Source organism: Musca domestica, unplaced genomic scaffold (assembly GCF_030504385.1).
Source record: "Musca domestica strain aabys unplaced genomic scaffold, Musca_domestica.polishedcontigs.V.1.1 29, whole genome shotgun sequence".
Taxonomy (NCBI): domain Eukaryota; kingdom Metazoa; phylum Arthropoda; class Insecta; order Diptera; family Muscidae; genus Musca; species Musca domestica.
Window position 1 is genome coordinate 6,108,969 of NW_026712296.1, and position 26,172 is coordinate 6,135,140.

The following is a 26,172-nucleotide window of genomic DNA, read 5'->3' on the forward strand; positions in this document are numbered from 1 at the left end:
AAATTTTTTTCGGTACCAAATTTCGTCTCTCAGTGCGAAATTTATAGGAATCGAATATACATATCGAGTTTGGTGCAACAAATAAAAGAAATCGATCGAAAATATATATGGGAGCTATATCCAAATCTGAATCGATTTCAATATAGTTTGGCAAATTTATTTTTGAACCAAATTTAGTCACTCATGCCGAATTTCATTGGAATCGTGTTTGGTGCATGTGTGAAATCGACCGCAAAATTATTTTCTGATCAAATCCCGTCACTCATACCAAATTTCATTGGAATTGAACACGCGTATCGTTTTTGGTGCATCAAATAAACGAAATCTGTCGAAACATATGATTCTGTGCTATATCTTTAGTTCCAAATGGAATTTTTGTAGCCTTTATTACTTTCAGGCGATGCTGTAGTATATGTTGGAATTTTCAGGAAAATCTGTTCAGCAGTTTTTGAGTCGATAAATTACAAAACAAAGAAACATACAAATATTTCCCTCTTTTATAGATATAGATGGGAGCTATATCCTGATCTGATCCCGATAAAATTTAACAGAGGTATTTTTGAGCTCCAAAAGTTATCTGGTACCAAATATCATTCTTGTCCAGTTACGCCAATCAAAGATTTTTTAAATAATTTGACTTTATAGGAGATGGGGGCCGGCATAGTCTACTTGTTTCGTAGGACGGCGTAGAAGTCGTTTAGAATGGGTGTTGATTTTGTATATTAAAATGTATTAACATAGCTAGTTCAATTCAGTTTACTCTAAGTTATAGATCATTAAATTGTAGTGATATTTAAAAAATGTCTCATATTTCATGAGACTTAATTCAAATGTTGTAACATTCATTACAATTTATATTTCTTTTATAGATTACTGAATAATAATTTCTCTTCTCTACACTACATCTCTTTAAACTCAACATTATTTTGTTCTTCATGTATTTGCAGTCAATTGAAAATGTCATGAAAAGGCTACGCTCGATTATTGATGAAACGTATATGTTACGTGATTTCGTTCCCCTCAATCTCTTTATGCTGGATAATCGTCATGTCAAGCAATCGATTGTAAAGTTGGTGGTGCAAATTTATGATTTTATCATTGACTTTTATATGGCAGTAAATCTCAATGAAAATCGTGCGTAAGTAAATTTACAATATGTATATGTATATAGAATTGTGAATGCATATGTACATATATGTGTATGCATGTTCTTAATATTCAATGGACACATGTATGTACATACATATATTTTTGGTGTGTTAAGCTTATTGACTGGTGGGTGATGTTTCCGATTGCAAACAAATATTTCTGTGAATATGATTGAAAATTCCGCGTACTAAGAGCTTATTTTCCTTTTCAAAAGGCCAGAAGTGATTGGTATTGAATGTTGGATTGAAAGTGTTACACATTGAAATATGCATCCATAAGACATTTACGGATGGAAATAAATGAATTTCCAATAAAAAATGAATTTTCAGTGGAGCATTGATAGTTGTATTTTTTGTCATGCATTAATAAATGACAAATTGGATAACGCGGAATAAGAACTTGTACGTGTACATTTATAGTCCTACTTATGTCTGTGTCATTTAATTTGGTAAAGTAGAAATACAGCTTATTCGGTTTCAATCCTACAGACAAAAGGAAGGCTATACAATATAATTTGTGTTCCTGAACCAAAAAGCTTCTAAAATTTTTACCACTTTTGCAAATTATGCCCAAAAAACCATTCCCGAACTCCAAAAAGTTTGCAAAATAGTTACTCGCTTCTAGCTTCAATCAAAACTTCTTTTCATTTTAGTGTATTTTTCTAAACAACGTATAGGTCGCATTTATTACCCGATCCTGATGAAATTTTGCACAAATCTTTTGTTTGGCCCAAGGACGACCCTATTGAAATTGGAGATAATCGGTCAAAATTTAGTTATAGCTCCCATATATATCTTCGTCCTATTTGTATTTCATTTAGCACCAAACCTGTAATACCAGCCCAAATAGTATGGAATTTTTCTCATGTTTCCTAATTAGATCTGAAAACAAGTATGCCAAATTTGATCGAAATTGGCTCAAATATACCTATAACTCCCATATATATTATTCATCCGAATAGTTATTTTTATCCTCCGCAGCCGTAATATACTCTCTGAAAAAACTATGTTTTGGTAAACATATCAAATACAGCTCAGAAATACCGTTGCTAGATTATATCGATATCGGCTCAGATTTGCATATATCTCCCATACACAACTTTGTCCGATTTGCCCTTTATTGTGCACCACACGTCTAATATTAACCCAAATTGGATGGAACTTGGCACTTACGACCAAATTGAGTCTAAACATTAGTATGTAAAATTTGATGTAGATGGATTCGGATATAGCTCCAACTCTCATATATTTCTAGTCGATTTGAAATTACTCACGAATCAATTTTTATACCCTACAACACTATGTGTTGGGGGTATTATAAGTTTGATTGGGCCAAAAATTATGTAACTCCACGAAATATTGGTTTCCCACATAGGAAAGTATATATGGATCATCCTAGCTCGCCGAGCTGAGTCGATCTAGCTATGTATGTCCGTCCGTCCGTCTGTCCGTCTGTCCATGTTAATTTGTAATCACTCTACAGGTCGCAATTATGGCTCGATCTTCACGAAATTTGGAATGGAGGTCGGGGTCGGGCCAGAATAGAACCCTATTCCTTTTTGAGATGATCGCCAAATGTTTAGGGGTTGAAATGGACCAAATACTGAAAAAATGTCGGATTTTGCAGTAGCTATAGAGGTCGCAATTATAGACCAATCGACGCGGAATTTCGCATGTAGCTAGAGGAAGAAGCCTACCAATTTGGGTGGTCATCGGTTAATATTTAGCGGGTAAAATAGACCATATATTTTATGTTGAAAAAATTCAAAAATTTTCATTAAACCGCGAATATTTTAAATCCCGGCGAAATCACAAAGCCATGAGAAGGTTACTTCTGACCTTTACATTGATGTTAACATCCAACAAAACGGATATATAGCAAAATATGTGCGATATATATATCTATCAAAGAATATATGCTTGAAAAATCTCTTATATGTCGAGAACGGCTGAACTGATTTCGACAGTTCTCATTAATTCAGAATGGCCTCTTGGCAGGAAAGAAAAAACGTCTAAAAAAATCGCATAAAAATATCTCTCTAAAGATGAAAATATTGATTTTGTAAAATTTTCTCATATTTTTTCAATTTTGTCATATTTTTGGCATATTTTCATTTTGAATTAAACATTTGGTAATATTTCTACAGCTAACAAAACTAAGTATTTAGGATATCAGGATATCATATACAGATCGCATTTATGGCCCGATCCTTACGAAATTTTGCATGGGGATAAGATGAGGGTCAGAATAGAATCCTACTCTTTTTGGAGATGATCGCCATATATTTAGGGGTTGAAATGGACCAAAAAACTGCAAAATTGTCGGCAGGTCGTAATTATCGCCCGATCCTCACGCACATTTGAAAGGGGGTTACCGGACATTGCAAAAGCCAAGCAGTTTTGGATGGCCATCCAAAAATATTCAATGTGTGAAATAGTTTGCCAACTTTGGTAGACAAAATACGAAAATGTCCATTCCAGAGACTTTTTCGAGAATTCACAAATACACTTCTAAGAAATTATAGGTCTTTGGGAAATATTGGTTCCAGATCTAGGAATACCATTTAAGTGCAACATCTACCAATAAATTCGAAATGAACAAATTAGTTTAAGTTGCTATTATTCGAAAATTAGAGAACGAAACCTGATGGTTTTCTTTTATAATTTATCACAATATCTTGTGGAATTCTTTCGAGTATCTCGCCTATATAAAATGTATCGTTTATTATAGTGTTGTAGGGTATTCAACGGTCGGCCCCGCTCGACTGTAGCCTTTGCTTACTTGTTTTTTTTAATTTTTTCAAAAATGTGGACTTACTTTTTAGTATTGGTTTTGTAAAAATAAACCCTGATTTCAATCATTTTTTTAATTTTAATTTTTTTTTTTCAAAATCTTGTCATTTTGAGTTCTTTTTATGCAGAAACGCTACTTGCAAAAAAGTATCAACATAGGTTTACATCCAATACAGCCTTTGTAGAAATATACCCTCTGATTTTAGTTATTGCGAAGATTTGCTCATATTTTTCAAATCATTTGGCTGATATTTTCAATTATAGTTAAATGTGGGAGAAACCCTTCCGTGGGAATATTTTTTAATAGGAAGCATGGAAAGCATAGACCTATGTAAACAATTGTCTGCTACAGTTGATGGTATCTATTGCGAACATGTCACTTTTTTAACATCCACCATTGTATGGTATGGTAATGATTCTAGTGACAATATTCACAGGAACTGTTTCAAATTTCTTAATATGCAGGCCTATGTCTTCGTATAGCCCCAATATAACTGTATAGACCGGCATTGTTTCAAATTTCGTCTTTGAAGTTCTAATGAGTACTACTACCTATAACAGAAAATTCCTATAGTTCACATCCTCTTTATTCGGTATTTTAATGATATTAGCGACATTATTCACCGGAATTGTTTCAAACTTCATATTCGAAATCGGTACTTCAGCTTATGGCAGAAAATGCCTTATCCAGACAGCCGTATAACGGTTATCATTTTAGCGATATTCGACGGAATTGTTTTTGAAAATTATCAAGTTCTTCCAAAATGGCCCGACCGAACTTAGCTTTTATTGAGGTTACGATCTCGTCACTTGTGTAAACAAAAGTTTTTGTCATAGGAGTTATTTTTAAATAACTGGGCAGAATAACCTCGGACAAAAACAATAGAATTGATGAGAATTGGTGGCTCTTTCCGAAACAATGGTATTTCCTGCCTTATTACTAATAAATAAACGTTGTTTTCTATAAAAACAGCAAATAATGGGATTTAACCTAATTATTTTGCATAAACATCATTTTTTCCTTTTTCCTTCCAAATGTAGAAAATATGTTAACATTGAGTTTTAAATGCAGATGTAGTTGTGTCATCACATGGCCTCCTCCTCACCCGACTATAATAAATAATAACAAAAAAATTAACAGAAGTCTATTGCATTTTGTGAAAATTGTTGATATAGCTAAGCTCATTAAAACCGCCATAAAATTGTTTAACCTAAAACACTTCAAATTAATAAAATTATCCTTTTATGGCTCTCATATCTGACAAATTTCGTTGGAAAACAGAAGTTTTTTTTCATACGATTACCGTAAAAGTAAGGTCCTTCCTCTATTCACTATAACTTTCGTTGACCTCTTGCTTATATGGTCAACAATGAATTACACAAATGATCAATAAAATAGCATGAGTTTGACTATTATATTTAGCTAAGTTTAATCGACCCAAACATTTAAACCTTTCACCATTTGAGAAGAACATTTATAGTCTATAATAGGCGAGGTAAATCCTACTCTGAATTGATTTCTACTAAATTTGAAGAGGCATTTATGTCCGAACCTACATATATGCGTCAAAATCATTCCGATTTGAGCTGATTTTATACTTTTGAGGCACGATAAATTTAAAATCGGATAAAGATATATGGGAGCTATATCCAAATCTGAACCGATCTCGATAAAATTTGGTAAAGGGCTGTATTTGAAATATATTTGTTACGGAGCGCATATTACTGCTGCTGAGGACAGAAATAACAAATTGAAAGAAAAATATATACGGGAGATGCAACTATATCTGAACCGATTTCCACCAAATTTGACATATTTGTTGTACGTGCCATATTCTGTCCGATTTGGCCTAATATCACACATTTGGAGCACAAAAAAAGGCAAATCGGACGAAGATATATATGGGAGCTATATTTAAATTTTGACCGATTATCCAATCCAAGTAAAATATGGACCTATACATACATTGTTTCGCCATCGTAGCTAGAATCCATTATGACCAACAAATACCAATTTTTAGAAAAAATCCCTGCAAAAATCATCAAAATAACTTATATCGGGAGGTACTGTTATATGGGGGCTATACAAAAATATGGGCCTATAAATACGATGTTTCGCCACCGGAGCTAAAAGCCATTTTTACTTACATATACCGATTTCTAGACAAATCCTTTAAAATATATAAATGACAAATATACCAAAACGTTGACCGATATATCTACGACGAATATTTAGGGATGTTACAAACGGAATAACAAGGTCAATATACCCTCCTTTTCAAGGTGGGGGGTATATAAATGTATGGACAGACGGAAGGACGGTCATGCATAAATCGACTTAGAATATGATTTTATGCAGATCATCAAATGGATCTTAGGGGTCTATTACGCTTCCTTTTCCATGTTACAAAGAAATGCTCAAAGATATAATAGTACACACACCACAGTGCTGTGTAGGGTATAAAAACATGTCTTATTTTACTAGGTAGCCGTATTAAAAATTTATATTGTATTTCTAAAAATTGAAATTACCAAAGAGTTATCCAAATGAGTACTTCAAACTTGAACCCTTGAAATTCATTTTTGCATGAAAGCTGTATGCTCCCTAAATTAAAGCCGATTCCCTTAGAAATGTGTCGAAGAGCTTCAAAATCTCAACTTGGATTTGAGTAGTCTAATGAATTGGGTTTTGTTTAATATCTACAGGGTGAGATGAAAAAAACTGCAACAAAGTCAAACGCCATCATTTTTACATTTAGTTTAATTTTATTGAATGAAAGCGAAACATGTCGAAAATAGCATCCAATTTTAGAATAAGTTTAGATTTGTTCGAATTGGTCACCTCTGACACGAATCAAGCTTCAAACGGCTAATGAAATCGTCACGTCGCCCGAATATTGCTCGGCGGTATTTGACCCATTCCCGGCGAAACGCTTGCTTGGGGTGATCGACACTTTGGTATCTCATTTGGAGCTCATTTTTAATATTTGCCGAATGGAATATTTTTCGGCCACTGCGACGCGGGTTTCGATCAAGTCGCTTCTTTACTTTTCGAACCATTTCTACTAATGTTGCTGTTTTTCCGTCCACTTCCTTGACGTCGGGCTACGCTACCAGTACCACAGTAACGAGCGATGGTACGAGCTACTAAAGATTTATTCACATTTAAATTCTGATGTGCTCTAACGATAGCCACTTGTGTATATTTCCGCAAAACATGCCCAGTCGTTGTCTAGGTACTTCTAGTTAAAACAAACATTTCATAACACATATCACAATTATTATCGCACTCAAATCTTTAAAAATGTTGTATAGTAGCATCTTTTTTCCCAACCTTTGTTAATTAAACACTTGGTTCATACTCTTTACTTCCAACATTTTTAACGTTGCTCTTGGGTCCGGGATTGTATGCTGCTGATGTTTGCCCTGGCTCATTAAAGGATATGTGATGCTCTCGAGGAGATGTCAATGAAAGCAGGTGAACGACCCGAAGAAACAGCTGAAGTCGTTGCATTGCAAAATTATCTGTCAGAATGTCGAGATGAGCGCATCTTTGCCATAAAAGATGAAATAAAAATTGTTGCAAAACGTGTTATCTTCTTACTAACACATGCGGAACTAACAAGTGAGTATATGAGCTTTGCTGCACATAAATGAATGTACATTATAGTCCTTTGATATGGCAGTGGTCATCATTTGAAAAAAAATAATATAATAAAAAATACAAATACCTTACCGGACGGCTGTACCCTCCGTATTTTCGGTTATATCGCAATAAAGTGCAATTCGAACATGTATATTATGATCTCATTATACCCTCTACCATAGTATAAACGGTATTTAAAGTTCATCATTCGAACTCCAAATTTATTTGGATTAATAATTTTTTAATAATTCAATTGAAAACCAGTAAAGAAAGGCCAAAGTTGGACTGGACCGACTTTATGACACCCTACACCACTTTACATATATAGCAGAGCTAAATATAACAATAACAAATAAGCGTTATTAGGAGGAATTAAAGCATACACACTATGTTCGTTTTTGAATGCTTGTTATGGCTTTAAAGCACTTATAATTTAAAGTCAAAAGGAACTATTACAGTGTGATATAAAAAAAACTACAAAAAGTCAAACGCCATAATTTTTACATTTTATTCTTCAATTTTATTGAATTAAAGCAAAAAATGTCGGAAATTTTAGAATAAGTTTAGATTTGTTTGAATTGGTCACCTTTGGCACGAATTATGGTCGAATGTTGCTCTGCGGTATTTTGGCTTATTCCCGGCGAAGCGCTTGCTTGAGGTGATCGACACTTTTTAGTGCCAACATTGCTTTCTAAAATACTCCAGACACAATAGTCCAACGGATTTGTATCCGGAGATTTTGATGTCCAAGGTCTGCGGCATTTATTCTGATGCCACGGTCGATTAATACGAGCGGAGAGCGGCCATCGGCTGTTATCTTCGACAAGTAAACACTATCATTTTGTTTGTTTACAAACTGCTGGACAACGAATGTTTTCTCATCGGAGAAAACCAAATTCGGCAGATCACCACTTTCGACCAAGCGAAGCAACACTTTAGCTCTATTGAGTCTATTTTCTTTCTGTTGCGGTGTAAGTTCTTGCACTTTTTGGAATTTCAATGGCTTTACCTCGAGCTCATTTTTCAATATTTGCCGAATGGAATATTGCAATATGTTCAGATCACGAGCCATTTTTTCTGCCACTGCGACGCGTGTTTCGATCAAGTCGCTTCTTTACTTTTCGAACCATTTTTGCTGATGTTGTTGTTTTCTTCCGTCTACTTCCTTGACTTCGGGCTACGCTACCAGTATCACGGTAACAAGCGATGGTTCGAGACACAAAATATTTATTCACATTCTAATGATGGAGTGCTCTAGGATAGCCACTTGTGGTTTTCCAGCTATCCATCACGAATAACTTTTCTGGAAAATTCTCAACAAAATGTTTTTGTACGCTTGTAAACAATTTAATGAGCTATCACTGGAATTATTTTAACAGCTGTCGGTTAAAGTTTTTTCATCTCACCCTGTATATGTCAGGCTTCTATCGTATTTTACTAAATTTAACGGAGACTTTTGTGACTGAACCGATATTCATTTTTTAGACACAATAAACGTGGAATCCGGCGAAGATAGATATTGAAGCTATATCCAAATCTGAACTGATCTCTAAAAAATTTAGCAGAGGTATTTCTTTCCTTTATCTGACAGTTGGTACCAAATATCGTTGTTGTGGAGAGTATTTGGCGTGTGTGAGGGAGTAAAATACAAAATCGGATGACGAATATACATGGGAGCTATAGCTTTATCTTTACCGATATTCACCAAGTTTGATACACTTTCTTCTTTTAAGCTACATATTCGCCAAAATCCATTTAATGTGGGTCCTTATTAATCATTTGGTACACAATACATTTGAAATGAAGTTAAGATATATATGGAAGATATATCAAACTCTGAACTGATCTCGATTAAATTTGGCAAAAGTATTTTTGAAATGCATTTCTTTGAATATCGTTGTTACCGGTTGCATATTACGTCTGTGGAGGACAAAATTTAACAAATCGGATGAAAAACTTATATGGGAGTAATAGTTATATTTGAACCGATTTTCAACAAATTTGGCAAACTTGTTTCTAGGCTCAAATTCTATTTGGACTAATATTACAAAATTTGGTGCACTATAAAAGCAAATAGGGGGAAGATATATATGGGAGCTATATCTAAATTTTGACCGATTATCTCCAATTTCAATAGGGTTCGTTCATGGACAAACAAATATTTTGTGCAAAGTTTCATCTTAATCGAGCAATAAATGCGACCCGTACTTTGTTTACAAAAATACATGGACAGACGGACGAACGGATATGCATAGATTGACTCAAGATGCGATTCCATGCAGATCATCAAAAGGAACTATGGATCTAAGTATCTTTGGTGGATTTATGCTTCTTATAAAATAAAATCCAAATATCAACCTATTTAATTATTATGAACCTATTTCACCTTGGAAAGGAGGGTATATTAACTTTGTCATTCCGTTTGTAACACCCCTAAAAGACCCCATAAAGTATATACATATATTCATAATCAGTATAAAATTCTAAGTCGATTTAAAGATCTCCGTCTGTTTGTCTGTATGTCTGTCTGTCAGTTGAAATCACGATACAGTCCACATTATTTGACGTAGAACGTCAAAATTTAGCAGAATAGTTTGTTTTATGTCTAGGATGGTTGGTATTGGTCCACGTTTTGGTATAGTCCCCATATAACAGTACCTCCCAATATTCGGTATTTTGATGATTTTTTCCACATTTTTTTCACGGATTTGTCTAAAAATTGGTATTTGTAGGCCCTAACGGGTTCTAGTTCGTGTGGCGAGAGACACTGCATGTATAGGTTCACGCTTTCGTATAGCCCCCATATAAAGGTACCTCCCGATATTCGGTATTTTTTTAGTTTGCCACATTTTTTCATGGATTTGTCTGAAAATTGGTATTTGTTGGTGGCGAAACATTGCATGTATAGGTCCACGATTTCGTATAGCCCCCATATAACGCTACCTCCCGATAATCGACATTTAAATGGTTTTTGTCACATTTTTTCACGGATTTATCTAAAAATTTGGTATTTGTTGGTCATAATGGGTTCTGGCTGCGGTGGCGAAACATTGTAAAAATTGATATTTGAGGGACACAATGGGTTCTAATGTTTCCTTTACGGCCGAACTTAATGTTTTTACTTGTTTTTGGATAAATTCCGCCTCGCATTTAAACTTCATTGAAATTGGATATGTATATACCGAGTTCGAAATATGTATAAATATATCCAAACCTCAACCGATTTCAATATAGTGTGGCAAATTCTTTCTTGTACCAAATTCTATCACTCATTCCAAATTTCATTGAAGTTGGAGATACATAGCGTGTTTGGTGTATCAAATACATATATGAAATTGTCCGAAAAAATATATGGGATCCATATTCAAATCTGTACCGATACTATATCTATAAGCGATCAATAGATATGTGCATAGAAAATCAAAATTTTTTGGAGACGCCTCCGATTCAAATGCAATATATCCTATTCATAAATCGATGTACTCCTTTTACTGGTCATTACTTATTATTCATACTCATGTTAATTATAGACGACGACAAAAGTCGTCAATAGATAGGAGGGTCAGATTAGAACCCGATATTCGATATCTTGCCGATTTAGCCACACTTGTGGCTAAGTTCGTTTTTTAGAGTTTGTAATGTTTTTTACCTTATGTAACACAATATTGTCTATATAGCCCCCATATAAAAGTGCCGATTTTAGCCACACTCTCGACCGGAAAAATTTTAAATTTGATATTTAGAGTACAAAATATATTCCAGCTCCTGTGACAGAGCGTTGTCTAGCATATAGGTTCACGTTTTCTTATTATATATTAATATATTGACGATTTTAGCCACACTTTCTGACGGAAGAGTTTAAAATTCGATATTAACAGTTTATAATATGTTTTACCTCCTGTAGCAGAATATAGATCCAGTTTTATATAGATCCAGTTTTTGCAAGAGCTCCCATTTAAAGGTTCTTCCCAATATTTTGGAATTTTGACACTTTTAGCCACATGTTTTAACAGAATTACCAAAAATTCAGCAGAACCCCATAAGGGATTCCTCTGCTTATATAGAACTATAGAAATTGTTTTTCTATAGCCCTTATTTTTACGATATTCGTTATTTTGATTATCGTAGCCATCTTGTTTACGGAATTGTTTGCAATTTAAATTGGATGGTCCTAATAACAGAAGTGACACATACCCCCGGATTTTGGAATTTCAGCATTAACAGATATATTTTACATGAGTTACTTTCCAAGAACTTAACTGCTTTTCTACTTCTTTAAAATTATAATATATTTTGGTCGTATTTACTTTCAATTGCAGCCGAGGAAATTCACTTAAATACCCGAACTTTTGTGCTACCATCAGAATTAGAGGAAGTCTTGGATCTAAGTGCTGCTCGCCTCAATGTTGTGCGTGACAATTTGGAATTTGCTCTACGGTAAGTGGCCTGGCGATATGCATTATCACCAATGCCATTGCCAACAATTGCGGTTGATGTTGGCGTTAAACAAAGCGGTTTCAATGGAAATATAGTGTGTTTGTTGCAATTTTCGGTTTGTGTGTTTGTTGGTGTTTGTATACCCCCTGCCGTGAGGTGGAGGGTATATTAGGTTTGTTAGACAATTGGTTTCATCCCAAAATAATGTTTAAATCTGCCTGTTATGACATTTGTAACTAATTGTTTATGTGATGTGAAGGTAGCAACCTCTTTGAGGTCTCAGCCACTTTTTGAAATCGATTTGGCTATAGTTTTTATTATTCTTCTGTTATAGGGTAAAACGATATCGACACCGCCGTTTTCACTAGCTTTGTTTTTATGTTCATTTTCATTGCAGTGACAAACGCGTAAAATTCGAACAATTAATTTTGTATGAAAAACGTCGCATGGATGGCTTCCGTGTTAAAGAAACACGTGACGTTCTTACTTTGGATGAGCTTAAAGAGCGTGTCGATACCGTGGATGAATTATTCGATCTTATCGAGGTAAGTACCACCACATTGCCCTTTTGCCAGCGGGTGCATTGGGACAGAGAATACATAGTGTGGATTGTGTGTGCTCCTTACACAGACTGCACCTGATGCAGTCTGAAACATAGAAATTATTTAGTTTCAATGATTTGTCGCCCTATTGGCTTTTATGCGTATATCGATTTTCAATAATTTCCATTCATGGTACATGTTTTCTTGTTCTTTTTTGTCTTTCATTGCGATAGAATCTGAGTCGTGAGGCAAAAGCAATTAATGTCGAGGAACAATTGTTACAAATTGATGTTTCACCGTTCGCAGTATTGGCTGAAATCGTGGAAAAAATGGAACCCATCGAGAAGCTATGGAAAACGGCATATGAATTCGAAAAGAATCATTTAATATGGTAAGAGATATGGTCACAGCTGCAAAAGTAAAATGAAATGAGAGAAAATGGATATAAAATGCAAAATGAAACGATGCATGTTAGGGATTGAAAAAATGTATAAGGGCTTTAAAGAGATGTAGATGTGATATATAGCTAAATCGATATTAATTAAAAGAAATTAGGTATTAAAACCTTAAATGACTTTAATGTACCTTCGATCAACACGTTGTGATAAATTCTAAAATGCAAGGATAAAACATACATGATATAACAGTATTGATATTTATAACGGAATATTCTACATTTTATACATAGTACATTTCAAAAATAGTTTTCCAGAAACGAACAACGAAGCATTTAATTTTAACAAAAGATTGCTATTGAGGGGAAAATTGAGAAAAACTTACTTAGTTATTAGTATTTTAAATTTGAAAAAAAAAGGAAACCTACTTTTAGCCGAAATTTTCATACCCACCGTCGTAAGCACTTGATTTATGATCAAATCGGTTAACATGAAATTTCCTAAAAATTCGGGGAGCTGTACTAAAAATTAACCGATATGGCCAATATTTAAAACAAATTATTTTTGAAGTTATCTAAAGCTATCTGTATTATTGAAGTCGCTTCGTGTGTGTATATTTTTTATACTTTCCACCATATATAGTATGGAGGGTATATTAAGTATGTAATTCCGTTTGTAACTCACCGAAACAACAATTTTAGACCCAACAAAGTATATATATCCCTGATCAGCATAAAATTTTAAGAGGATTTAGCACTGCCTGTCCGTTCTAATCACGCTAGAGCCAAAACGAATTAAGATAGGAAGCCAAAAATTTGCACATATCTGTCTTTTGTCTGCAGGCGGGTCAAGTTCGAAGATGGGGTATATCGGTCAACGATATCGTATATCCCCCACATAACGATACCTCCCGATATTCGGTAATGTTATGCTTTTAGCCATATTTTTCAATGGAATTGTCTGAAATTTTAAACAAGGAGTTTTTTGTGAGTACTTTATCCCCTGGAAAAGTATTGTCTATCTGGGTCCTCGATATCGTAAAGCTAATTTTATGATTTTATTTTGATGATTTTACCTACGTTTTTCAATGGAATTGCCTGAAATTCTAAACAAGGAGTTCTTAGGATACATAAAGAATTTTGAAATTCCACATGGAAAGAGAATATAGACCCACTATATCGTATACCCCCATCGGGGGTACCGATATTCGGTATTATGACGATTTTACCCACGTTTTTCAATGGAATTGTCTGAAAGTCTAAACAAGGAATTCTTAGGATATAAAAAAAATTTGAATTTATACATGGAAAGAGAATATAGACCTACCACATCGTATATCCCCCCACATAACGGTACCTCCCGATATTCGGTATTTTGATGATTTTAGCCAATTTTTTCAACGGAATTGTCTGAAAATCCACACAAAGAGTTTCTTGTGAGTACTTTATCCCCTGGAAGAGAATTATCTATATCGGTCCACGATATCGTATAGCCCCCATATAAAGGTATCCCCTGATATTCGGTATTTTGATGATTTTACCCACGTTTTTCAATGGAATTGTTTGTAATTCTAAACAAGGAATTCGTAGGATATATAAAAAATTTTGAAATTCAACATGGAACTGGAGATATAGCATCAGAATTGGAGGTGCCTCAAAAAAAATTCGATATCTTTATGCACATATATTTAGATACAGTCTTTAAATTTGCGAAATGGAATTTGGTACAAAAAAAATTCAAATTATATTGAAATCGGTACGGATTTGGATACAGCTCCTACATACATTTTCGGCCCTTTTCGTGTATTTGATGTACATAACACCATATGCATTTCCGATTCCAACAAAATTTGGAATGTGTGACGGAATTTGTTCTGGAAGTAAACGTATCGAATTTTATTGAAATCGGTTGAAGTTTGCATATAGCTTCCATATATATTTTCGGTCGATTTCATTTAAATACGAAATTTGAAACAATTCCAGTCTATTATATTTATACTACCATAAAGATACCGAATATTGGGAAGTACAGTTGTATAGAGGGTATGCGAAAACGAGGACCTGCATACGGATTTTTTGTCACAGGTTACAGTACCCATTAAGATCCTCCAATGCGAAATTGTTAACGATTCCGGTCTATAATGTCATTAAAATCATCAAAATGGCGAATATTTAGAAGTACCGTTATATAGGGGCTATAAGAAAACGTGGACATGACCCATTTTCGAATTTAACCTGCCTCTTGTCAAAACACACCACACCATAGTATGGTGGAAGGTATAAAAAATATATATGTTCGTATATGAAATTCAACACATGTTTATAAATTCAAAAGGATATATATTATATAAATATATAATATACATATAATGTTACCCCTGAATTTTGGAATTTTGAAGGTTCCTGTCCAACTTTTCAACTAAATTAGTTATAATTTTTTTATTTCGGGTTCTCCGTAGTTAGTTTCTGCCCTTATTTTAAAGCAAATCAAAGTAAATCAATATATCGGTTTCTTTTTGAGGAAATAAAAAAAATCATTTGGTGAAAATTCATTTCAGTTCTGACTTTAATCTTCAGGAACAATATGTTTTTCTACAGCCCTCATGAAAATTTTGAAAAAAAAATAAAAATTTTCACAAGAGCGACCTTAGCGCGAATTTTTGTAATATCAAATGTTTATTATATTTCGATAGTTTTCCCCCCAATAATTTTCTTGAAGATTTTTACCCACTCATTCATCGGAAACATTTTTAAAGTATATATAAATATTTTTTTTAACTTTGTCTCTTATATAAATTGAAGCCCTCTTCAAAGAAGAGTCTTGGCCCCATAACTGAGCACTAATCCGTATTCCATTTTATACTTGATGTATTTTCACAGGATGTACGAACGATTCCAGTGTTTAAATGCGGATGTCATTGCAGAGGAAATAGAGAACATGTACCGGGTAAGTAGGAAGCAATTGATGGAATTACAGCATGACCACCCTTTGCAAAGTCGAAGAAAAAATGGAATAGGAGCAGAATGTAGCGGAACGAAGTGTACAAAAGGCAATAAGGCAAACCAGCTATGTACTAACTTGGGAAATGCAATCACAACATGAAATTTCTTGCAAGCGAAATTGACCTGCTGCCACCCAGTTGTTGGGGTGTTCCAGGATGGGATACAGCATTTATGTTTTTTTGCCAAGCATTCTTTGGAACATAGGCTGCAAGAAGGAAGCAAAACACAAACAGAAACGTATTATAAAATCAACAAACGGAAAAAGTGAAGGCATAGATACGGCAGATATATAATGGGTCAAATGACGTTACTGTTGCAATCTCACGCATCATTGCAGTTTTCTATGGTTTTTTTTTTTTGGTATTTTGTGGAGCTAGATTCCATCGACATTTAAATAAATATAAATTAGATTAACATTTAAATTTGCATTTAATATCTAACATCAAGTTCTGTTCTGTGAAATAATTACAGATTGTGTACAAGCTATCTAGACAGCTTGCCCAAAATCCCGTTGCCAAACGAGCCGCTGAACAGGTGCGGGTTAAAATTGAAAAATTTCGTGTATATCTGCCAGTTTTGGACGCCATTTGTCGTCACGGTTTGGAGGAACGCCATTGGGAAATGATATCCCAACATATGGGCAAGGAATGCAATCCAACACTTTATCCCAGTCTTAAGGACATGATAGATGCTGGTATCATGTCCATTCTGCCACAACTTGAGGAAATTTCAATTGCGGCAGGCAAAGAATACGATTTGAATCAATTACTTGAGAACATGCGGAACGATTGGAAAGATGTTTGTTTTGATGTATTGCAATATCGTGATTCCGACACCCACATTTTGGCCTCATTGGATGACATACAAACTCTCTTGGATGATCATCTTATGCGAACACAGGCCATGAAGAGATCACCGTATATCGTTGCCCTCGGCACCAAGGCAGATGATTGGGAAAATCGATTAGCACTTATACAAAATATTATGGATACATGGACTGAAGTACAGATAACGTGGATGTATCTGGAACCCATATTTTGTTCTGAAGATATCATGCGACAAATGCCCCAAGAGGGTCGCAGTTTTAAGGCGGTAGATAAAATATGGCGTCGTATTGTGCGCCACACATTGGACGACTTGCATGTAATGGCAGCTACAGACTATCCCGATATGTTGAACATATTTAAAAAGGCCGTCGAAGATTTGGAATCGGTTCAAAAGGGGCTGAACACGTATTTAGAACAGAAACGTCTATATTTCGCACGGTTTTTCTTTTTGTCCAACGACGAATTGTTGGAGATATTGTCGGAGACAAAGGATCCATTACGTGTGCAACCGCACTTGAAAAAATGTTTTGAAGGGGTATGTAGCAATGTCATGGGGAATGTTTATAAGATAACTTATGAAACAAAAACCTTAAATTATTGTGCCGTTTCAGATATCATTGTTGACATTTGATGATAATTTGGAAATAACGGGAATGGTATCCGATGAAGGCGAGAAAGTTGCTATGGTGAGGAAGATTAATCCACAGGCTGCTAATGTAAGTATAAAAGCAATTTTTGATTGAATTCGTAACATTTCATTTGTAATTCGAATTATATCAGTTGTAATTCGAGAAATCCATTTGTAATTCTACTGATTCCATTTGCATTTCGAATTATTTCATTTGTGATTCGAATTATTCTATTAAGTTTAAAGGGTGAGATAAAAAAGGCTCTGATATATATATATATATATATATATATATATATATATATATATATATATTTTTTTTTTTTTTTTTTTTTTTTTTTTTTTTTAATTCTTGAAGTGATATCATGCACTCCACAGAAATTAAATGATTAAGAATTAAAAAGATTAAAATGCCTCCGTCAAATTTAATGAAAATCGATTCAGAATTGTATATGGCTCTCATATATTACTTCCCTCTGAAACCAAACTATAACTACTCTAAAGCCAAATGTTGATGGTGGTATGATTTACTTCAAATAAATTTTTTTGTTACGAGAGCTCTACTAAATATGCGTAGTGGTGTAGGGTATAATATAGTCGGCCCCGCTCGACTTTTCCTTACATATTTTTTAATTTTATTGAATGAAATAAAAAAAATGTAGAAATGGCATCAAATCTTAGAATAACCTATGACCTTCAAAGACCAATGAAACCGTTACACGCTGATTGAATGTTGCTCTGTGGTATTTTGGCCCATTCCCGGCGAAGCGCTTGCTCGAGGTGATCGACACTTTGGTATTTTTTAGTGCCAACCTCGCTTTTCAAAATACTCCAGACACAATAGTTCAACGGATTGGTATTCGGAGATTTTGGTGGCCATTGTGCGCTGGAAATGAAGCGAGAAACCTGAGTCCTGTTGGAATGTCCAAGGTCTGCGGCCAAAATATTTGCATGCCCAAGCCTTTAATACATCATCCAGTATATTTTCGCATTTATTTTGATACCTCGGTCGATTAATACGAACGGAGAGCGGCCATCGGCTGTTATGGCGGCCCACACCACTACCATGGCCGGCGCTTGAGTTCTGGTGGACAACCGAAGGTGCACAGTTTTGGCAAGTAAATACGATCATTTTGTTTTTTTTACAAACTCTTGAACAACGAATGTCTTCTCATTGGAGAAAACCAAATTCGGCAGATCACCACATTCGGCTCTTTAGCTCTTTTGAGTCTACTTTCTTTCTGTTGCGGTGTAATTTCTTGCACTTTTTTGAATTGCAATGGTTTTACCCCTAGCTTATTTTTTAATATTTCCTTAATGGAATATTCCGATATGTTCAGCTCACGAACCATGTTTGGGCCACTGCGACGCGAGTTTCGATCAAGTCGCTTCTTTACTTTTCAAACCATTGCTGCTGAATTTGATGTTTTCTTCTGTCCACTTCTTTGACTATCAGTATCACGGTAACGAGCGATGGTACAAGACACAAAAGATTTATTTATATTTAAATGCGATAGCCACTAGTGGCTTTCCAGCCAAATATAAATAAATCACACTATCATGCGTGAATTCCATCGGATAATTTTTTTTCTGGAAAATTTGTACGATTGTAAACAATATAATTAGTTGTTACTGGAATTATTTCAACAGCTGTCCGACTTAGAAATGAGAGCAGTCTGAAATTGGTTGTAGTTTTTTCATCTCACCCTGTATGATGATTATTGGAGGAGAGGAGCAATTAGTTTCAGTATTTGCACCCTATGGTCGGCTCCGCCCGACTATAGCCTTTGATTACTTTTTTTTATTTGGGTTAATAAATATTTTTCTTTTTAAGGGACTCGTTGAAATATGGCTAAAAGAGGTTGAGGGTACAATGCTGGACAGTGTTAAAGAACAAATGAAATATGCCTGGGATGATTATTTTGCTGTTGATCGTATTCACTGGGTTGTATCGTGGCCAGGACAAGTTGTACAATCCATCTCATGTATGGCATGGACTTATGAGGTACAACGAATAACTTGTAAATCATATTCATTGCCATTAAAACGACATATTTCTATTGTAGGTTGAGGAAGCCATTGAAACGAGCACGTTGACGACATATATGGCTAAACTCAACTCACAGATCGGAGACTTAGTAAATTTGGTAAGAACTGATCTAAGCAGTGGGACCAGATTAACAATTGAAGCCCTCATTGTTCTCGACGTCCATGGTAAGTTAAAATAGTAGTGAATTAGTATTCTTATTTTTAAAAATGTTAATATTTTTAATACAGATCGCGATGTTGTAAAGTATTTAATGGATGTCAATGTAACATCATTGCTAGACTTCGATTGGTTGTCACAGCTGAGATATTATTGGAAAATCACCGAAAGTATGTCCTTACAATTTTTCTCATCTGCAAAAATTTAATTTTGTGTCTATCAATTCAAAACAGAGCGCGAAGAATGGGTCTGCGTTAGTATGGTTGTGACTGATGTCAAATACGGCATGGAATATTTAGGTAACACCACTCGTCTGGTTGTTACCCCTCTAACCGATCGTTGCTACAGGTCAGTATCGCAACAAAAAGAATATTGTAATAAAAGGCTTTGGCACATTACAATAAGTACATGGAAGAACATTTGTTTTGTTTTTATCTCTAACGCCTTTGAATGTCTTGTACTGGACCAAAACAAAAGAGAACTGTAAATAACTCACTGCGGAGTAATGGCTCTTTGTAACCTTAAGGCAGGAAAGACACATAAAAGTGACACAGAAAATATTCCGTCCTACATAAATCAAATCCAAGTCGAAAGTGATATTTTCACTTTCCTTTAAAAATAAATACAGCAGCCACAGTAAACACAGGGATTTTTTTTTAATAAAACTGTATCTAGAAAATTCCTTGCAATTAAATGTTAATTAAGGACGTTACGTCTTCATTTTCAGAACACTCATGGGAGCTCTAAAACTTTGTCTAGGTGGAGCTCCAGAAGGTCCTGCTGGAACTGGAAAAACTGAAACCTGCAAGGATTTGGCCAAAGCTGTAGCTAAAAAATGTGTCGTGTTCAACTGTTCTGATGGATTAGATTACAAGGCGCTGGGTAAATTTTTTAAGGTATATTTATTATATTATCAAAGACGAAGTCCAAACTAAAATGCGAGACTATATAACATAGTAACGAGTATCACTAAACACGACGAAGACGGTACTTGAGACGGCGGACAGTTTTGTATTCGTAGCCATTTTCACCTAAAACAGCGGAGTCATCAGATTCCTCAGCAGTCTTGACTTCAGGAACGACTTCGGTGGTGACTTCTTCAGCTGGGGGCAAGTACTCATTGGCTATTTCTGAAACATCGCGACGATGACGATACTTAAGACGACGAACGGTTTTGTATTCATAACCATTTTCACCTAAAACAGCGGAGTCATCAGATTCCTCAGCAGTCTTGACTTCAGGAACGGCTTCGGTGGCGACTTCTTCAGCTGGGGGCAAGTATTCGTTGGCAATTTCGGAAACATCGCGACGATGACGGTACTTCAGACGACGAACGGTTTTATATTCATAGCCATTTTCACCCAAAACAGCGAAGTCATCAGATTCTTCAGCAGTCTTCACTTCAGGAAGGGCCTCGGTGGCGGCTTCTTCAGCTGGGGGCAAGTACTCATTGGCTATTTCTGAAACATCGCGACGATGACGATACTTAAGACGACGAACGGCTTTGTATTCATAACCATTTTCACCTAAAACAGCCGAGTCATCAGATTCCTCAGCAGTCTTGACTTCAGGAACGGCTTCGGTGGCGACTTCTTCAGCTGGGGGCAAGTATTCGTTGGCAATTTCGGAAACATCGCGACGATGACGGTACTTCAGACGACGAACGGTTTTATATTCATAGCCATGTTCACCCAAAACAGCGGAGTCATCAGATTCTTCAGCAGTCTTGACTTCGGGAACGGCTTCGGTGGCGACTTCTTCAGCTGGGGGCAAGTATTCGTTGGCAATTTCGGAAACATCGCGGCGATGACGGTACTTCAGACGACGAACGGTTTTGTATTCATAACCATTTTCACCTAAAACAGCGGAGTCATCAGATTCCTCAGCAGTCTTGACTTCAGGGACGGCTTCGGTGGCGACTTCTTCAGCTGGGGGCAAGTATTCGTTGGCAATTTCGGAAACGTCGCGACGATGACGGTACTTGAGACGACGAACGGTTTTGTATTCATAACCATTTTCACCCAAAACAGCGGAGTCATCAGAATCTTCAGCAGTCTTGACTTCGGGAACGGCTACGGTGGCGACTTCTTCAGCTGGGGGCAAGTATTCGTTGGCAATTTCGGAAACATCGCGACGATGACGGTACTTCAGACGACGAACGGTTTTATATTCATAGCCATGTTCACCCAAAACAGCGGAGTCATCAGATTCTTCAGCAGTCTTGACTTCGGGAACGGCTTCGGTGGCGATTTCTTCAGCTGGGGGCAAGTATTCGTTGGCAATTTCGGAAACATCGCGACGATGACGGTACTTCAGACGACGAACGGTTTTATATTCATAGCCATTTTCACCCAAAACAGCGGAGTCATCAAATTCTTCAGCAGTCTTCACTTCAGGAAGGGCCTCGGTGGCGGCTTCTTCAGCTGGGGGCAAGTACTCATTGGCTATTTCTGAAACATCGCGACGATGACGATACTTAAGACGACGAACGGTTTTGTATTCATAACCATTTTCACCTAAAACAGCGGAGTCATCAGATTCCTCAGCAGTCTTGACTTCAGGAACGGCTTCGGTGGCGATTTCTTCAGCTGGGGGCAAGTATTCGTTGGCAATTTCGGAAACGTCGCGACGATGACGGTACTTGAGACGACGAACGGTTTTGTATTCATAACCATTTTCACCCAAAACAGCGGAGTCATCAGAATCTTCAGCAGTCTTGACTTCGGGAACGGCTACGGTGGCGACTTCTTCAGCTGGGGGCAAGTATTCGTTGGCAATTTCGGAAACATCGCGACGATGACGGTACTTCAGACGACGAACGGTTTTATATTCATAGCCATGTTCACCCAAAACAGCGGAGTCATCAGATTCTTCAGCAGTCTTGACTTCGGGAACGGCTTCGGTGGCGATTTCTTCAGCTGGGGGCAAGTATTCGTTGGCAATTTCGGAAACATCGCGACGATGACGGTACTTCAGGCGACGAACGGTTTTGTATTCATAACCATTTTCACCTAAAACAGCGGAGTCATCAGATTCCTCAGCAGTCTTGACTTCAGGGACGGCTTCGGTGGCGACTTCTTCAGCTGGGGGCAAGTATTCGTTGGCAATTTCGGAAACATCTCGACGATGACGGTACTTGAGACGACGAACGGTTTTGTATTCATAACCATTTTCACCCAAAACAGCGGAGTCATCAGAATCTTCAGCAGCTTTGACTTCGGGAACGGCTTCGGTGGCGACTTCTTCAGCTGGGGGCAAGTACTCATTGGCTATTTCTGAAACATCGCGACGATGACGATACTTAAGACGACGAACGGTTTTGTATTCATAACCATTTTCACCTAAAACAGCGGAGTCATCAGATTCCTCAGCAGTCTTGACTTCAGGAACGGCCTCGGTGGCGATTTCTTCAGCTGGGGGCAAGTATTCGTTGGCAATTTCGGAAACATCGCGACGATGACGGTACTTAAGACGACGAACGGTTTTGTATTCGTAGCCATTATCACCCAAAACGGCGGAGTCATCAGATTCTTCAGCAGTCTTGACTTCAGGGACGGCCTCGGTGGCGACTTCTTCAGCTGGGGGCAAGTACTCATTGGCTATTTCTGAAACATCGCGACGATGACGATACTTAAGACGACGAACGGTTTTGTATTCATAACCATTTTCACCTAAAACAGCGGAGTCATCAGATTCCTCAGCAGTCTTGACTTCAGGAACGGCCTCGGTGGCGATTTCTTCAGCTGGGGGCAAGTATTCGTTGGCAACATCGGAAACATCGCGACGCTGGCGGTATTTTAAACGCTTCACTGTTTTATACAAATACCCATTGTCTGTAAGAGCAGCTGAATCTACCGGAGTTGATGACTCCAACGCAACAGTGTCTTCCATTGGTGGCAGGTATTCATTAGCTGGACTATCGATGGCAGCTGAGGCTGCAAGAGCCAATAGCGAAAATGCTACCACGAAAATTCTCTGCAAAGAAATGAAATATGAGCATTAGTGATATGTATGGGATTTTAACGGACTAGATGTTACCATTTTAATGTTTGCAACCAGGTATTCTATTCGAATAGATATTTTGGAAGAGACACTGTATGTGAATGTGTGTTCTCGCCAGAGGAGATGGCTAGAATGAGGTTTGCTCTTTCCGAACACTCTTTATATAGAGCAACAAATATGACCCAACTTGCTGAATTGTATCTAATCATCAGTGTTTAACCCTGCAGTCAACGAATTGCTACATATCTCAAGTGGTCTCTTGTATCTTAACTGTATTAATTGATTATCCATTACCAGCTTTGAACTGTGGTGCCAGTTAACCTTGATAAGCGTATGTCTTTTGCTCGGTGTTTGTATTTTAATTTCATTAGTTTGTAAGTATAAGTACCTCTTAAGTATGAGGCAAACCACTTGAGATTCCGAACAAGTGTTATACATGATGGTGGAAGATGTTTTCAATGCGATAGAGAAACATTGAACAGAAAACTCCTGCAATGAGAGATAACTTTGAAACTAAGATTATGATTATAAGGTTTATTCATGTAATGCAAACGAAAAACACTTGCATTATGGGTAATAAATTTAATTGGCTCTTTTAAAGACCAAGGCTTAATTAGCATCGTACCACAAGGAATGGTCTGACATATTCCATATTCACACCTGATTTTGTGTTGATAGATTGTATGATATTTGAGGAGAATCGGATATTTATTTCGCATTTTATGAGAAAAATATACTAATTCAAAATGTTGACTCGTTGGAAGGTATCAAAAGGAATGGTCCGGTATTCCATCTTAACACCTGATCTTATTACCCTTTTCGATTTTATATGTAATCAAAATTTTATATGAGTATGTCAAATACATGAAATAGGCCGAAAATATGTATGGAAGCAAAACCTGAGCCGATTTCAATATAATTTGGCAAAAATCATTTTTTTACCGAATACCGTCACTTTTTCCAAATTTCATTTGAATCAGACATATATATCGCGTAGATGCAAAAAATACATGAAATCGGCAGAAAGTGCATAAAGAAGCCATATAATTTGAAGAATTTATTTTTGTAAAAATTTAGTCACACAATCCAAATTTAATTGAAGATGGATATACAGAGTGTGATAAAAAAAACTGCAACAATGTCATAATTTTTACATTTTTTTAAAATTTTATTGAATGAAAGCAAAAAAAAAAAATTCTGAAATCACATTTTTGAATAAGTTTAGATTTGTTGAAATTGGTCACCATTGGCAAGAATTATGGCCTTCAAACGGCCAATAAAACCGTCACACGCTGCCCGAATGTTGCTTTTGGCCCATTACTTACTTGAGGTGATCGACACTTTGGTATTTTTAGTGCCAACCTTGCTTTCCAAAATACTCCAGACACCGGAGATTTTGGTGGCCACTGTGCGATGGAAATGAAGCGAGGAACCTCATTTTGTAACCATTCTTGGGTGGCGCGTGCTGAGTGCGATGGTGCTGAGTCCTGTTGCAATGTCCAAGGTCTGCGGCCAAAATGTTCGCGTGGCCAAGGCTTTAATAAGCCCCCCAGAATATTTTCGCGATAATATTCGGCATTTATATCTATTTTCTATCTATTTTCTTTCTGTTGCGGTGTAAGTTCTTGCACTTTTTGGAATTTCAATGGCCAAGCTCATTTTTCATTATTTGCCGAATGGAATGTTGCGATATGTTCTGCTCACGAACCATTTTTCGGCCACTGCGACGCGGGCTTCGATCAAGTCGCTTCTTTACTTTTGTTGCTGTTTTCTTCCGTCCACTTCCTTGACGTCGGGCTACGCTAAATGCTGGAGTGCTCTAACGATAGCCACTTGTGATTTTCCAGCCAAATATAAAGTAATCACACTATCACGCTTGAATTCCATCACGAATAACTTTTTTCTGGAAAGTTCTCACCAAAATGCTTTTGTACGCTTGTAAACAAATAATGAGCTGTCACTGGAATAATTTTAACAGCTGTGGGACGAGTGAATTAGCAATGACAGCAGTCTGAAGTTGGTTGCATTTTTTTCATCTCACCCTGTATATCCAAGCTTTAACCGACTTCAATATAATTTGGCAAATTGATTCTTGTAACAGATTCCATCACTCATTCCAAATTTCATTGCAATCGGACATACACATAATTTTGAACCGATTTATTGGCAAATTTATTTCTGTTCGAAATTCCGTTACACATTCCAAATTTGAAGACTGTATCTATAACCATTAAATAGATATGTGCATAACAACTTAAAATGTCTTGGAGGTACCTCCGATTCTGTTGCTATATCTTCTGTACCAAGTGGAATTTCATAAATTTGTATTTGTGGAAAATTGCAATAAAATCTGTTTAGCTGTGCTTGAATGTTCAAATTACTAACAAAGAAACAATCAAATGACCAAAAAAAAAAATTAATAGATAAAGAAGAAGATTATTATTCAATATTTTGACCCATTGTGTAGCCCAATATTGTCCATTTTGGCACCGACACAACACTGCTACAAATATTGGAATTTGATATATTTGCACAAAATTTGATGA

The 26,172-nt window shown here is 36.3% G+C and overlaps 2 protein-coding genes across 2 annotated transcripts in view; one reads left to right on the forward strand and one right to left on the reverse strand.

The window, feature by feature from the left end:
- LOC101896759 (dynein axonemal heavy chain 3) overlaps positions 1-26,172 on the forward strand; it is a 204,434-nt gene that overhangs the window by 34,744 nt on the left and 143,518 nt on the right. The window contains exons 17-29 of the mRNA XM_059124418.1: positions 948-1,138; positions 7,382-7,566; positions 11,907-12,024; positions 12,422-12,569; positions 12,800-12,957; positions 15,841-15,907; positions 16,435-17,325; positions 17,402-17,506; positions 19,253-19,423; positions 19,485-19,632; positions 19,696-19,794; positions 19,858-19,972; positions 20,352-20,520. Coding sequence (XP_058980401.1) covers positions 948-1,138; positions 7,382-7,566; positions 11,907-12,024; positions 12,422-12,569; positions 12,800-12,957; positions 15,841-15,907; positions 16,435-17,325; positions 17,402-17,506; positions 19,253-19,423; positions 19,485-19,632; positions 19,696-19,794; positions 19,858-19,972; positions 20,352-20,520 — 2,565 coding nt within the window. The remainder of the gene's footprint in view (positions 1-947; positions 1,139-7,381; positions 7,567-11,906; positions 12,025-12,421; positions 12,570-12,799; positions 12,958-15,840; positions 15,908-16,434; positions 17,326-17,401; positions 17,507-19,252; positions 19,424-19,484; positions 19,633-19,695; positions 19,795-19,857; positions 19,973-20,351; positions 20,521-26,172) is intronic.
- On the reverse strand, positions 20,518-23,977 carry LOC131803311 (uncharacterized). Its single transcript, XM_059124419.1, has 2 exons — positions 23,663-23,977; positions 20,518-23,599 (listed from the first exon to the last, which is right to left on the reverse strand). The coding sequence occupies exons 1-2, from the start codon at positions 23,663-23,665 to the stop codon at positions 20,594-20,596; spliced, it is 3,009 nt and encodes a 1,002-aa protein (XP_058980402.1). The 5' UTR covers positions 23,666-23,977; the 3' UTR covers positions 20,518-20,593.